This window comes from Rhinopithecus roxellana, chromosome 6 (assembly GCF_007565055.1).
Source record: "Rhinopithecus roxellana isolate Shanxi Qingling chromosome 6, ASM756505v1, whole genome shotgun sequence".
Classification (NCBI taxonomy): domain Eukaryota; kingdom Metazoa; phylum Chordata; class Mammalia; order Primates; family Cercopithecidae; genus Rhinopithecus; species Rhinopithecus roxellana.
Genome location: NC_044554.1, coordinates 91,678,324 through 91,693,074, shown reverse-complemented (window position 1 = coordinate 91,693,074; position 14,751 = coordinate 91,678,324). Strand labels below are relative to the sequence as shown.

At 38.4% G+C, this 14,751-nt stretch overlaps 1 protein-coding gene across 3 annotated transcripts in view; it reads left to right on the top strand.

The window, feature by feature from the left end:
* The window catches only part of AMPH (amphiphysin), a 258,597-nt gene that overhangs the window by 206,097 nt on the left and 37,749 nt on the right, over positions 1-14,751 (top strand). For 2 of the 3 annotated variants that reach the window (XM_030933296.1, XM_030933295.1), the window contains exons 13-16: positions 1,137-1,160; positions 3,166-3,189; positions 6,050-6,082; positions 10,562-10,618. In XM_030933296.1, coding sequence (XP_030789156.1) covers positions 1,137-1,160; positions 3,166-3,189; positions 6,050-6,082; positions 10,562-10,618 — 138 coding nt within the window. Of the gene's footprint in view, positions 1-1,136; positions 1,161-3,165; positions 3,190-3,456; positions 3,979-6,049; positions 6,083-10,561; positions 10,619-14,751 lie in introns of all 3 variants that reach the window. The other variant, XM_030933294.1, reaches the window with a different exon arrangement.

Genomic DNA, 14,751 nt, shown 5'->3' with positions numbered 1-14,751 from the left:
CATGGAGCTGTTCTCTCCTGTCTTAGTCGTCCTACAAGAAGATGCTAAGCAAGAGACCAGGCAGGCTGCATGGAGATAGAGGCAAGGCGGGCAGTGCAGAGCGGTTAGAATGGGTCCCAACCAGGTGGGTGGGTATCAGTTAGAACTCAGGGCCTGCTTTCTATAACCCAGAACCCAAATGAGGCCTCTGCAATCTCAACTGGAAACCATCATATTTTTAAGGTGGGAATGCCAGGCTCTCTAGTTTGCTGTTCACATTTAGTGATTCAAAATAAGTACATAAACATGGATCCATTCTAATCACAAAGACATGGGCATAATGGGATGTGGCTTTACCTGCAATTCTCAATCATAAAGGAAATAAGAAAGAGAAATCTTCCCTACTCCCCTCACCCATAGTGGAAGTCATTTGAACCATCTGGCCTCACTCCCCAGGATTCATAAGCTTTATAATTAAAATAGCAGTAGTAAGTGTAATTCATTCGTGTCTTAGGGGGTGCTCTGCCAATTTGTATGATTACCAATTCATTGAGCAGTGTGTTATCATCTAATTTAACATATTGAAGAACTATTTTTCTGGGGCTCATTTACCATCAAACTGGTCATCCTATATCCTCTCGAATGAGATGGGAAGGAAATAGCATTAGCAGTGATTAGGGCCTGCATTTCCTCAAAGATGTGATAAGCTCTAAAATTTGGATACCTTGTTTAGTTCATTTTAATGAGGTGTGTGTGTGTGTGTGTGTGTGTGTGTGTGTGTGTATTAAAGTAACCTCATTCATGTTTCAAATATAGTTTTCCTATCACATAGTGAAGGGTGAGATTGATTAGACCTGTGCTATCCAAAGCTAAATGCCATTTAAGCTTATGTTAAGTATAATAAAATTATGTAAAATTTAAAATGTGCTTTTGTTACCCTAGCACATTTCAAGTGCTCAATAGCCACATGTGACCAGGGCTACCATACTGGATAAGTACAGATATGGATCATTTCCATCACCAAAAAAAATTCTGTTGAACAGTGCTGTACAAAATGCTTTAAAAATGCTTATAATTTCAAGAACTTTTGTCACGTCAGCATTTTTTTACATTTTGGATTTGTATAACTAACAATATTTTTGTTTATTTGCTTTCAGACATTGCCCTGGGACCTATGGACGGTAAGCCACTAATAACTCTGTTTTCATGTATCTTGATCCCCAGAAATTTGGAAACCTTGTTATATTTTATTTCATTTGCAACAGAAAGAAGACTCATACAATTTAATGATGATGTAGTCCCCTAGGATGGTCTTAGGCCACTGAAAGTCTTGAGCATTATGAGAACCTGAAGATGATGGTGAAGGAAGAGTACAGTGGACCAGATTCCTAGATGAATAATGGTCAATAATTTGAATAATGGTCAATAAATTGGCCCTTTGTTTCTTTCTGTGGTGGTTGATGGCAAAAGGAGCTATTGTAGTGAAGGACATGCACACTTAAATAGAAGACAAGGAAAGTGTGAATGAGAAAATGGCAGAGATGGGCTACTAGGCACATGGAATTATTTTTAAAAAATTATTTTGTTTAATGAAGCTTGAGTTAATAAGAACTTGAGCTTTACAGCCAGATGGCCCTGGATTTTAGTCCAAACTCTTCTACTTATAACCTTGAGACTTTGGGCAATTTCTAAAACTCTCTAAGCATCATTTTTTCTCATTTGTAAAATAAGGGTAACAATGCCTACCTCAGAAGGCTGTGTGAGGTTTAAATAAGATAATTGTAGAGTATGTAGCCTGGTATCTGGTATGTGTCAATAAAAGGTAGATATTATTATTGATGTTTATTCAGCTAATCTGATGTGTAAGGATAACTACTCCATAATTTAGACTTGGGAAAGAGTCACAAACAGAGCTTTGTGGTGGTCTCATTGGTGCTGTGAAATTAGGTGACTGGTCACACACCTCTACAGCCTCATATCCCTTGTAGCAGGGTCTTTGTTTTAGAAAAGCCCTGGTGATGTGGTCTTAAGAACCCAACTTAAGTTGTATGTTTTCTTCTTTTATAGTGAGGCAAAAAAAGGAAAGTTTGATAGATCTAGCTATTCCTGGGCAATGCCACTTCTGGATTGACTTTGCCACTTTCTTTCTCCCTTTAAAACAAAAAGATGTCTGTCGCTTCTTTCTGCAGTTGCAGGGCTTATACTGCAGTCTTTAAGATCCTTGGATCATCAAGGAAGGTGCTCAAGAAGAGAGATTAAAAATGTTGATTGAAACCACCAATGACTAAGTTATATCTTTTCTAGTGAAAAGTTTTACTCATATATTCACAAAAAGGCATGCATGGATTGATGCTCAAGTCATTTGAATTCTAACTTCAACTCTGTGTTGATTTTCTTGGAGATTAAAAAGACAATGCTTTTTTGTTATTCCGATATTTATATCTTTAGTGGAACTGTAACACATTTTCCTTCCCTAGCTGGGAGGGTATGGAGAAGGTGAAGGTATCATCTAGAAACAGCTTTTGAACATTTCAGAGGACAAACTTGCTAGGAATGGTACCAATAACAAAAATGCAAAACAACAACTTTCTGAACATAATTGCTCACAGCTATTAATCATCTCAACTTCGCAAGATTTTTTTCTTATGTGGAGAAAATTGCTGCTAATTTGGAGGAATGACATCAAGAGAACTCTCCAGGCAGTCAGACTGGTTAATATCAGACCATTCTCCATCTAAACATCCACCTCAAAGACAGAGCCAAGTATAGGATGAGTTTGGGGAATATTTTCTTCTGATACTGTGTCAGAGTGTGTGCTACTGTGTAATTTCTTGACCTCTAGTGCTTGATCTTATTCCGATGTTCTCAAACTTGCTTATGTGTTTGAAACTTTACATTTCAGAGTCTGCTAAAGCAGAAGTCATGTACTAGCCATAAAACATCCTTGTTGATGCTAGAAAATGACAGAGGCTTTCTTTGGGTTTTAGTTGTACCTTTTCTACAGTGGTCTTAAACAATTTTGGAACAAAAATCATTCCCATCACAAAACAAGTTGTAAAATTTTTTCCTAGGCCAGTAAAAGCTATAGCCTTCGGCAGAATGTTGACTCTAGACAGCATAGGATTTTTTTGTGTTAGTGAATTTTCTTCTCTTGCCTTATTGTTACCATTTTCTTTACCCATACAGACAAGCGCTGATTTGGTACAGCCGGTAGGTAAATATCCAGAACACTCTGGATTTTTTTGGTATTTGATATGCATTACATACATAGTATATTTTCTAGAATGAACTGTTTCCCCATGGCATTGCTAGTCATAGATTTAAACCTTAAGCCAATGAATGTAATCACTTTCCAATTTGGTTTTACTAGTGCTACCTGCCTGAAGAGCTTTGTGTTTCTCATCAAATCTTACCATGATCTGTTTCATCTTTTGTTTTTGTTTTTGTTTTTCCTTTGCTCTTCTGCATACTTTAAAGACTGACTCTTCAGAAAGTCTTTCCTTGTGTAACCTGATCATGGAGGAAACTCCAGACAGTGGGTTGGCCGAAGAAATTCAAAGATCTCAAAATGATATAGGTGCATTTACTTGGGGCCCTGACGCTAATACAGACAGGGTCAGCCAGGAAATTACCTCAGGTGGGTTTGGAGAAGGCTCTGCATGTCTCTCCGAAGCAGAGCAAGACATAAGATTATCCACCAGGCTGCTTTCGTCTGCTGACTGGCCCACTGTAGCTGAACAGGGTGAGCATGCCCCAGGGCCAGCCCTTCCAGGTGGAAATGAACAACTGCCCCCAAAGCCTGCGCCCGAGGCTGGAGTTACCTTTGCTCCTTGTGTGGAGATGAAGCAGCCGTATGACCCACTTGACTCAGACATGCCAGCCATGGACACAGCTGGCCTGTTCAAAGAAAGTCATGAAGATGTGAAGAAGTCAGATGAAGAGGAAGAGAAACAGAAGATAGAAGATTCTCTGTGGGCAGGTGTGGAGACGTGTCAAAAGGTAGACACTGGAGCTATTGATATCAAGACACTAGAAGGTACAGAGGAATTTGAAGAGAAAGCATGTGAAAGGACAGGAAACAGAGTGGTAGATCTTCTTAATACCATAGGAAAGGAAGCACATAAGACCTTAAAAATTAATGAAGTGGAAACTAGAAAAGGTGTAAGAGCAGGGTATAAGGAAAGTACAAACACCAATGAAAATTATTTTGAGAAAACTGACCTATTAGAAAAGGACATGGAAAGAGGAGATATGGCAAAAGAACTTAGTGACAGAGACCAAGGTCTACATGATGGAATTCAAAAGGTAATCAAAAATTGTGAGATGATAGAAGGCTTTGGAGCCAAACCTGCCAATCACCCAGATATCTTGAATCTATCTCTCCAGACCTACTCTGTATCTGATATTAAAGATGGCAGCCCTGAGGGATGGGATTTCACTAGAAAAGACATAAAGAAAAATGCAATAGACACTCCTAACCATGATATGATATATTACCCAGCACAAGACAGTACAGATGCTGAAGAAACTCAGTGTGAGACTGTGTTAAATGCTCTTGTAGGTGACAGGGATAAAAATCAGGCTGTTTTACCAATAAAACTTGAAGTAGAAGCTCAGTCTAGGACTGACCTTAATTATTCTCTGGGAAGTGATGCCAACAGAAGAGATTTATGTTCATGTAAGGCAGAAAGTTCACTAATAGAAGGGTCTGAAAGAACAGTAACTGAGAACTGTAGTCATGCTGTTAACTTGCCAAGAATTGCAGAGATAGACTCTTGGGGAACAGATCCAGGTCAAATCTGGCAGCCAAGCTTGGATGCAGCATTGAATAATTTGGATATAACAGGATTCTCTGGTATACCAGATGGCCAAGCAAGTGGATTTGCCAATTGTCTGGATTCTATTAACCATGGGCCTATCAGAGATACAGAAGGCTTAGATAATAGCTGGACACATGTAGATGTAGTTGAGCACAAGGAAGAACTGGAGGTGGACTTACTAGCAGGTGTATGTAGGAAACAAGCCATTGCTAGCTGCTGGGAACAAAGCCAGGAGATAGCAAGACCATTGATTTTGGGGACCTCCCGGAATGCTAGCACTGAGAGTTCTGCTAGTTCCCGAGACCAGGACATCAACAACTCAGATTTATCTGAAGATGAAATTGCTAACCAGAGATATGGATTGTTGTACCAAGAAATAGAGGCTGACAAAGACGAGGTACTTACCCTGGTCTGTAGCATAGACTAGCCAAAAACTTCTGTAGGTTCTGTTTTTCCTCATGTCTCTCACCTACTTCATTATCCATCACTATCTTCTAGGAGGCCTAATCTCTCTAACAGATTGTCATGTACGTCTTGAAATCTGTGCAAACCAAACACAAATAGGTTGACCAAAAAAAAAAAAAAAAAAAAAAAATGCAGCAGCATCAACAACAACAAAAAACCCAACAACATAGGCACACACACACACAAAGCAGAATGATTGTTTTGGGAATTAATGAGAGTCTATGTTACCATCTCATTTTCTGAGTTGATTTCTCCCTACTTTCACTTTTACTATGCAGAAACTAAAAATGTGCTAAACCAAGAACAGCACAGACTAATTTACTGTTCCTAAAATGGTTCTGCTCCAATAAGAACACATGAAATGTTTCAACCCAGGCCCACTGAAACTGTAAAATATCATAATTGCTGTTCATCAAAATGATGCATTGTAGAAACACTGGAAAAGCTTCTTCCGGATTCTATCAATGGCCTGAAAACAAGCAACATAACTCCTAATGGCCTTTATCCGGAATCATCTTCTCATAGAGAAAGTGGGTTTGGGTCGGCACCAAGCAGTAATGCAGCAGCAATCATTGTAAAATTAACCTTTCTTTTTTTGTCAGCCTATTTAAAATCATGCACTGTGGCCTTTTGCATTTCCTAAGTTATTTCATGCACAGCAACCTTTTGTATGATTTTAAAACTTGTGGTAGTCTTTACTTTCCAACTTGTCTAATGGATATTTACTGGTCCTACAAAAATGATAATAAAAAAAATAACACAATCTGATTTTCGTTTCTGTTTAGGCTTCTGGTGGTTCATTTAATGGATTCACACAGGTAAGGAATCTATTTTCTTACAAGATCCATCTGCTGAGCATGATGCACATGTTTTTCAATGTGGTTTGGTTCTCTGTGCCACTAATATAGCATAATGATTAAGAATGTCAGCACAAAATTAGACCCCACTACTTACAAACTGAGTAACGGAAACAGAATAGTAGCAACAATGCATGATTATTGTGAAGATTAAATGAGATATGCAACAGAGTGTTTAGCCCAGCAGGCTAGCACACACTAAGTTCTCCCTGACTTTAGGTTAGCTTTTATTAATATGATTAGCTATACCATGGGCTTCTACCTTCTACTGATTCCTCTACTAGAAATGAGAAGTTGTTCTGATCTGAGAGATCCACTGGATTCAGCTGTTCTAAAGAAGAGCTAGGATTGCTTTGAACTAATGAGATGGATCTTTAGAAAATGTGAGAGGGTTTTAGGAGCTTCCCTGTAGAGATTCCTATAGGAACCACACTGCACAGAGCCTTGCCTCTTCAGCAGTTCTCCAGGAAGGAGCTGTTGGAAGATCAGAAACCATATGCTGGTTGTGTCCAATAAGGCAGTATTTTCCTTGGGAGTCTGTGAAAGAGAAACCACAAGATGAACTGTCCCATTAGGACAGTGTATGTGTATGTCCCAACAGGTAGGCAGGTGTAACATATGTATAAGGCTGGCCACGTGGCTCTCAGGCTCCTGGATCAGTTCTGACAATCTCTTCAACGGAGACCTCAAACAGGCTCGTCTGTGATGCCTGCTTTGTCTCAGAATGTCAGATGTGAACAGTTTCTAATAATTTAGCACTTAGAATTCTCTAAATACGTATTCATAATATATTCATAAATAGAATTCTCTATTTAAAGGTTTCATTATTTTTCCATGTTACCTATAAAAAGATAAAAACCCACTGATATTCCCACATCCAAATACAGATACACACAAACACAAAGAGAGATGGTAATGCATCTCTTCCATCTTCAGATAATTCTTTTGAAAGGTTATCATAGGCATTGTCATCAATTTCTCATTCTTTTCAGGTTTGTATTTCTATCAGAGTTATGAATGAACAAAAATTTTAAAAGTAACAACTTTCATAAGGGCTTTTATTTTAAAACTTCAGACCATCATACACTCCCTTCATTTCCTGTTCCTTAGAGGTGAATAATTTCACTTCCTTCAACAAATTCTCTGTTTCTGCCCTATATGTGTGCATGGGTTTCTTATAATGCTGCTTTTTGATTTCTAAAGTATTATCTATTGACTCATCCCTCTGGAAGGCGAAGACTTAAAGTATTTTCCACCTTCTACCCACCCAATTCGCCTCCTCTTCTGCTTCCTGCCCTTCCTCTGATAGAGTTCCATTAGAGCCATCCGGGCAACCTGTGGTAATATAACAGTGATGAAAATGCTATTAGCAGCCAAGTCATGAAGTTCACATTTTGTTTCATGCCAACTTTTTGTTTTCCTTTGTGGTTATAATTGTGGGTCTTATTTATTTGCCTGTTGGTTGATGTGCTTAGTTTTCTAGGTACTTGTCCCATATTCAACCCCATACTCTGTAGTTATATAAATCTCCTATTTTGCTGAAAACATTGGACATTCGATCAGTTTCACCTTCTTGAAGAAATTGCCTATCTGTCCTCCTGGGCTGCTCTGGTCTGAACCTGGTACCCTATGACTGTGACTTGCTGCAGAGCTGTTCTCTGGCTCTTCCGTCCTGTTGATCATGGGAGCTACCTTCATCTCTCTCTCCTGTCCTTTCCCTGTTTTCTGATGCAAGTTTCCTTATTTGTGGTTTAATCATTCACTTGGGTGGAGCACAACCTCCAGTAGTTTTCTGAAAAAAGTGTACACGGAAAGTGAATATTTGTGACCTTACACATCTGAACATGTCCTACGTATATATTAATATAATGGACTGCTAGTTTGGGTATTATATTCGAAGCTGTAAATCATTTTCCCTTAGAATTTTAAAGCTATCACTCCACTCAATCCTACCACCTAGTGTTGCCTTCAAGCAACTGTAATTTTGATTCTTGATATTTTGTAAGAAACCTTCTTCCCACTCCTCATTCTTTCTCTCTCTCTCCCTCCTCCTACCTCTTTCATCTTCCTTTTCTCTCTTTCTCTGTGGAACTTTGTAGCATCTTCTTTTTACTTCAGTGTTTCTGAAATGTTTCAATGATGGGCTATGGTCTGAGTCTCTTTTCATCCACTGTATAAGCCTTTTTAATCTCAAAATTTATGGGTTTTGATTTGGGAGAATTGTAAAAAATTAATCATGGCTTTACCTTTTTTTTCCTTTGTTCTCTCATTCCGTAACACTTCTCTTTTTCATATGTCAACTTCCTGACTAGTATTCTATTATTTTTTCTTTGCTGTTTCCTTTCCTCTGTTGTCTTTCTCTACTTTCTCTGTTTGCCAACTATTCTAACAGGTTTTTCACCGCTGTAAGTTTTTCAATTTCCAATAACACTTTTTATTTACTGCATATTTATTTTCCAACAGCATCTTCTTCTTGTGTCATGAATGATTCTCTTGCATTATATCTCTGAAGATATTAATAATCATTTTTGATTTTTTTCTTTTGCAAAGTCTTTGTTTCTTCCACTTGCTTAATCCTTTCTATTCCATTTCTCTCTTTTATATTTGAGAGTTATCAAATGTTTGGTGATCTTGACTGAATACTCATATTTGAAAGTGGGAATCTGAAAAGCTGACTGGAAATTTGTACAGGTAGATAGAGTTCATTGACTGTGGGCATTGTTGCAGGACTTTCTGGCTCATCTTTTCTGTTGGGGAGCCACTGAGGTCAGATTCTTTAGGCATTTTTTTTTTTTTTCATTTGGGCTGGCCAGATTTTCCAAGGAAGATTTATTTTGTCTCTTGTCTGCAAAGTTCAGGTCTGACTACTAGTGTAATGGAGGTGATTGGGGAAAAAATGGGAGCAGAATGGTGAGAGGGGTGCATGATCTCAGTATTTATTATGTAAATACTCAGTGCTTCTACCTTCCTGATGTGCCTGTGTGTTCCCCAGTCCAGGGACCCTGTTTCAGCCTCTGTATAATTAATCTCAAGTCTTCTGCTAGGGTAGGCAAGGATGTTGCTTAGTGTTCTTAGTAGGTAAGAATATCTTGAGGTCTGACGACTTTGTAATAGACTTTTTACTATTCTTCTGTTGTTACCACCGCCCTCACTCCTGTTTCCTGTGGCTCTTTATGCTTCTAATTCTTCATCACTGGGAATTCTAAGGAACAAATCAGACTGATTTTCAGCATTTCTAACATCACCTTAGGATACAGATTTCTCTGATCCACCAAGTTACTGCTCTTTCATCTGCTTTCCAATTTCAACATTTTGTTGTTTCTGTCTTTCTTCTCATTCTTTTCATTCTTACAGGCTTATGCTTTTAAAAAACTCCCTTTATTGTTGTTTAGTTTGGATTCAGGAGGTAACAGAGGTAACTGTATGTGTTCAAAACACCATCTTCATCCAAAAGTCACTGGCTCATCTTTTCTGTTAGGCATCCCCTGGATGTCATTTCTTCAGGCATTTTGTTTTTTCCCTTGAGCTAGCAGATTTCCCAGGAAAGGCAATTGGGTCTCCTGTTTGGAGGGTGCAAGCCTGGCTACCAATGTAATGAGAGATGAAGTTTCCTTTAGAGGTTAATTTTCCTTTAGATTTACTCCAGCTTGATTTGTTTAGGTCAATGAACATATTTTATGAAATTTTAACATGTGGCTCATACATAACCCATTAGAAGGAACACTTAAGTAATATAGTGAGATTGAATTCACAACATTTAAAAAGTTTAAATTTTGGAATTTCAACCACTAACTTCTGATTTGGTATCAACAGCCAGAGGAGAAGCTGTGGACTAAAGATGCCCCTGAAGCCAGTGGCCTCTGTTTAATGACTCTTGTAGTATTCTGCTAGCAGAGACTTATATTTAGAATAACTATTATTAAAACTTACTTTTGCATGTTTTGACTTAATGATTTAAAATAAAAGGGGACTTTAACATGTTTAAAATAACATTTACTGAGGCTAGGCATGGTGGCTGCCATCTCTAATCCTAGCACTCTGGGAGGCCAAGCTGGCAGATTGCTTGAGCCGAGAAATTCAAGACCAGCTCGGGCAACATGATGAAACCCTGTCTATACAAAAAAAAAATAGAAAAATTAACCAGGCGTGGTGATGTGCACCTGTACTTCTAGCTACTCAGGAGGCTGAGGTAGATCACCTGAGCCCAGAGAGGTGGAGAATGCAGTGAGCATGATCATACCACTATACTACTCCAGTCTGGGGGACAGAGGAGACCCTTTCTCAAAAAAAAATATATATATATAGAATCTATCTACATATATATGTGTGTGTGTGTGTGTGTGTGTGTGTGTGTGTGTGTAGAGAGAGAGAGAGAGAATTGATGGTAGCTAATTTAAACATCTTTTAAAAACATCTTCTATTTTTATCCTTGATTTTCAGCCCCAGGATACTTCATTATTCGCAATGCAGACAGACCAGAGTATGATCTGCAACTTGGTAAGTTGATTTGGGTTTGTGCTCTCGGGAAGCTGTTAGTTATCACTGCATCTAGAGTTTGAATATCCAGAATGTGGTTTCTGGATCCTGTACATTTCTAGAAGACAGGAGAGAACGTGTCTGTAAAACCTCAGTGTGACTTTGCATTTGGTTTTTTCTATTCACACAGGCACAGTCATTCCAGCAAAAACCAGTCTCCTAATTATGAACCCCAGCAGAACACAGTGAATCCGTTAAGGACATGTATGTTTTCATATGAATATAACTTAGGCTCCAGTATTTAAAGTGAAATTGCCTCAAGAATCCATGTTTCAAAAGAAATCCTTGTTTGTTTCTTGAACCTGAAACTACCGCATTTCTCATCTCATCCCTCCACTCTGTGAGAGGTAGAAAGCAGTAATGCATAGTAGAGTTGTGATTCCTAATTTAATACGAAATGAGAGGAGAGATGAAAGCTTAGTTAGAGGATGAGTAAGAAATAGAAATAGTTACTCCTGGTGTTAGAAGAGATTCTTAAAAGATCAGTGTTGCAGTTATGATGGAAAACATTTTTAGCAACAGCTTAAAGCTTACTAGTAAAGGTGAGTGAAGAAACCTTAAGATATGTTGCTTTTGAGCACGTCATTGCTACACTTCAGAGGATTTGGACTCTTTGAGGACTAGGTCATGAGGGTTATTTGTAGCACTATGGTTTTCTCATGGGAGTAGTGCATACTTATCCCAGCTTCTGCCTTTCATATTGGATGCTTGGAATTAAGATTAAATAGAATGAATTTTTTAAAACTATTTTATTTTTAAGTAAGGAATTCTGTTCTGGAGGGTTTGTCTTCAAGCCTGGTTTGATATATTTGCAAAGGCAGGTGTATCTCTCATACCTTGTCAATAGATTGTCACGCTTTTGTCTTTTGGACAACCAGCTGAAAGGCAGAGTCTCTCTGGCCTGCAAATAAATATTTAAATGTTTCAAATACAAATTATACTTGTGTTAGTCATGGAGCTAGTGAAACTCATTCTTCATGTTCGTTGGTGATTCTCCAGCTGGGTGATGGAGATGGAGAATGGAATTTTTAATTATCAACCGTGAATGGTTTATGAGAAATTTGAGAAATACCAGTATAAAAGGAAAGGCAATTGGTTATAATTAAACTCACACCTACTACACTGATGCAAAAGATTCAGGTCTAGAATTCAGTGGTTTTTAAGTTTCGGTGAGCCTTTCCATATCATCCCTGGCTGATCCTAGGAGCTTCCATGCCTGTCTTTCTCTTCTCTTTGTATGTATTCTCTGAAGCAGACATCTTGCCCCTTCTTTCCATGGGGAACTTTGCTTTGTCATGTTCAGCATTGCAAATGCTGCTAACATTGGCCCTGCCCTCTGATCTAGGAAATCAGTGAACCGATGTCTCCCAGTGAGTCCTGATTGTACACGATCTTCCCAGGAGCAAGAAAACTTCCCAGTGTTTGGCTCATTGCCTATTCTGAGTGAAGTAGGAGGTGAAGTTGATAATCAGCTGTACATCTCCCAGTCTGCATCATACAGCCCCGCAGGACATCTTTTGAGTACAGGTTTAAACCCTTTCGAATCAGCAACTCTTGCTCAGAGCTCAGAGCTGCCTCTAAAGCCCTCTGCAGTTCTCACTAAATTAGCTCTCTCAGGATTGGAGAAACTGAATACAAGTCCACATTGGATGTGACTAGACTTCTGCCCCTGCTCTCCCAACCCATCTCCTCTTCCTCCGTGTTGACCCGCCTTTCATCTTATCACAAAGGATACCAGAAAAGGTGCTGCAAGGCTATACTCCTTATTTTATTCTAAAGGAAGAATTGGTTTATGGTCCTCAGAGTTAAACCATTGTGGTATCTACTGCCACCAATATCTGTAAAGGATGCACCTCTTCCCTGAATATGTAATGACTCTGCTACTGAAACAAACAATAGGAAATCATTCTCAGCACTCCAAAATAGGTGTGGCAGGGGATCAACCCATTTCCAATGTCTCTCAAGGGAGACATCTTGTAGAAAAAAATGTTAAAGGTAGGGCACAATTCCCACAGGACTATATTGAATCTCTCCACAAGAGGTTGCTCACATTTTATCTTAGTTTTTCCCTCTTTCTTGACAAAATACTTATAATTTTGCATTATCTTGGAAAAGAAAAGTGGCTTCTATTTCTAAATTTAGGTGGCTGATTTTGTATATAACCAGGCTTCATTGTTACTCATCTTTTAGTGAGTTATACTATCCTCCTGGAATTTAGGTTAAGTTGTAATGCCATATTGTGAAATTTCATGTGTTATTGTCATATGTGAAACATCTTGTGACTTGTGGGGACATAAGCAATCCTATGTTCTCTTTATAGTAGACCACAGTCGCACTGTCAAATTTCAACAAGCAAATGCAATTAGACTCATTTATAAAATCACCCTAGCTATTTATTCTTGCCTTATAAAAAATGTCAGAATTTCTGGAGGCTTCTAAGAAACCTAGACTCTGATGCAAATATTTTTTGCATTTGAAGATATCTTTGCATTTTGTGAAATATATGATGATATATTTCTTTGACTCATGTTTTAAAACATCTCTTGGCTTCTCATCTGGATTTGACCTTACTTCTTCCATAGCATAGACTCAGCTTGCAGTGAACAGCATCTACTTGTGGATTTCTTGGTGTTTTCTCAAATTACCCTTTTATCCTTCATTGTGAAGGTCATTTGATACCAGGCTGTCATAGCAAATCACCTTGACTTCCTAAATGGTAAGATCATTCCCTGAGCGCTTACAGTATCTGTTTGCTGTTATGAAAACTTGTTCCATTATGAAGATAATTCTTTTCGAACAATAAAAGTGAAGTATTTTTCCATAAAGGACTCCTGAGAGCATATTAGTGTGAATTTTATCTCATTCTTTCCTAAAAATTATGTCAGGCCACCTCTTAAAGCTTAAAAAAGCCCATAAAAAATCAAATGTCTATACACCTGTCTACCAGTCCTTTCAATTTATTATGCCCTTTGAAAAGAATGGTCGTGTGATCCTGGCATGCATAAGAATGGAATGATTTGGTGGGAGACATAAGACAAATAGTTTGTGTGTTTGTCCAACACTAGGCTATTCATATTCATTTTGTATTACCTCAGCATAACTTTTCCATCACTTCTCTGGGGAACTTGCCATGTGCACTGACTCAGATAAATGTACAGGACAAATAGAGGTGGGTTTTGATTGCTTATGGTGAGTTGGATAGAAGTTGCTGATTTCTCCAATCACAGCATTAATTAGAGACTTCTCACTCCACTGGGAAATCACTTTTCAACTTTTTTTTTACAGTTTAAGTGTTCTGCTGATAGAAAAGGATCTTATGAGCTCTCTAATGGCCATTCATTTAGTGAAAGAATCATGCTAGATAAATAAGTTTATTTATATTAATAAGAATGGAAAAAGAAGGAATATTTTCAGTAGTTGTGGTGACATGCATTGGCTGTGGTGCTTTTAATGGCTTGTTGTTAGTTGATATTGCTAATTTTAAAACTAAAAAGGCCTTGATCTAAGAGATGCCAGAAGCCTGATTTAGCATATATGTGATTGAAATCAGGATGATGTTTATGTGTCGTGTTGGGACAAAAAGACCTCACCCCGCCTACACAATTCAGGGGGTATAATTGAACCACATGGAGAATACTGCCCTGTGGTTCTTTAAACAACTATTATATGAAGTAAATGCATTACTAAGGATTTTGTTGGAGGGAGAAAGGGAACAAGGAACTGAACAGGAATTTACAGCAAGGCAGGAAAGTATCTATGATTGTGGTAGCGAATAGCCAGGTAGCTGGTTCCGTTCCTCCCAGCCTTGGAAGTGGAACACTAGCATCGTGGTGACCTGTTGGGTCAAATGAATGCATTTTAGTCTGACTATTAGAATGACTCTTTAATTTTTTTGGTGCAATGCATATTCATAAAACTGAAAGGCCCTGGAACTGTGTGCCCTGCGACTTCTTCCTTACTCCTTCCCACTGGCAAATAATTATGGGTCCTCCTAGAATTCTCTCTCTCTCTCTCTCTCTCTCTCTCTCTCTCTCTGGAAAATAGCAGAACCTTTTATAGCTATCATAGGTAAGTCGGTATTCAAAATGTTGCAA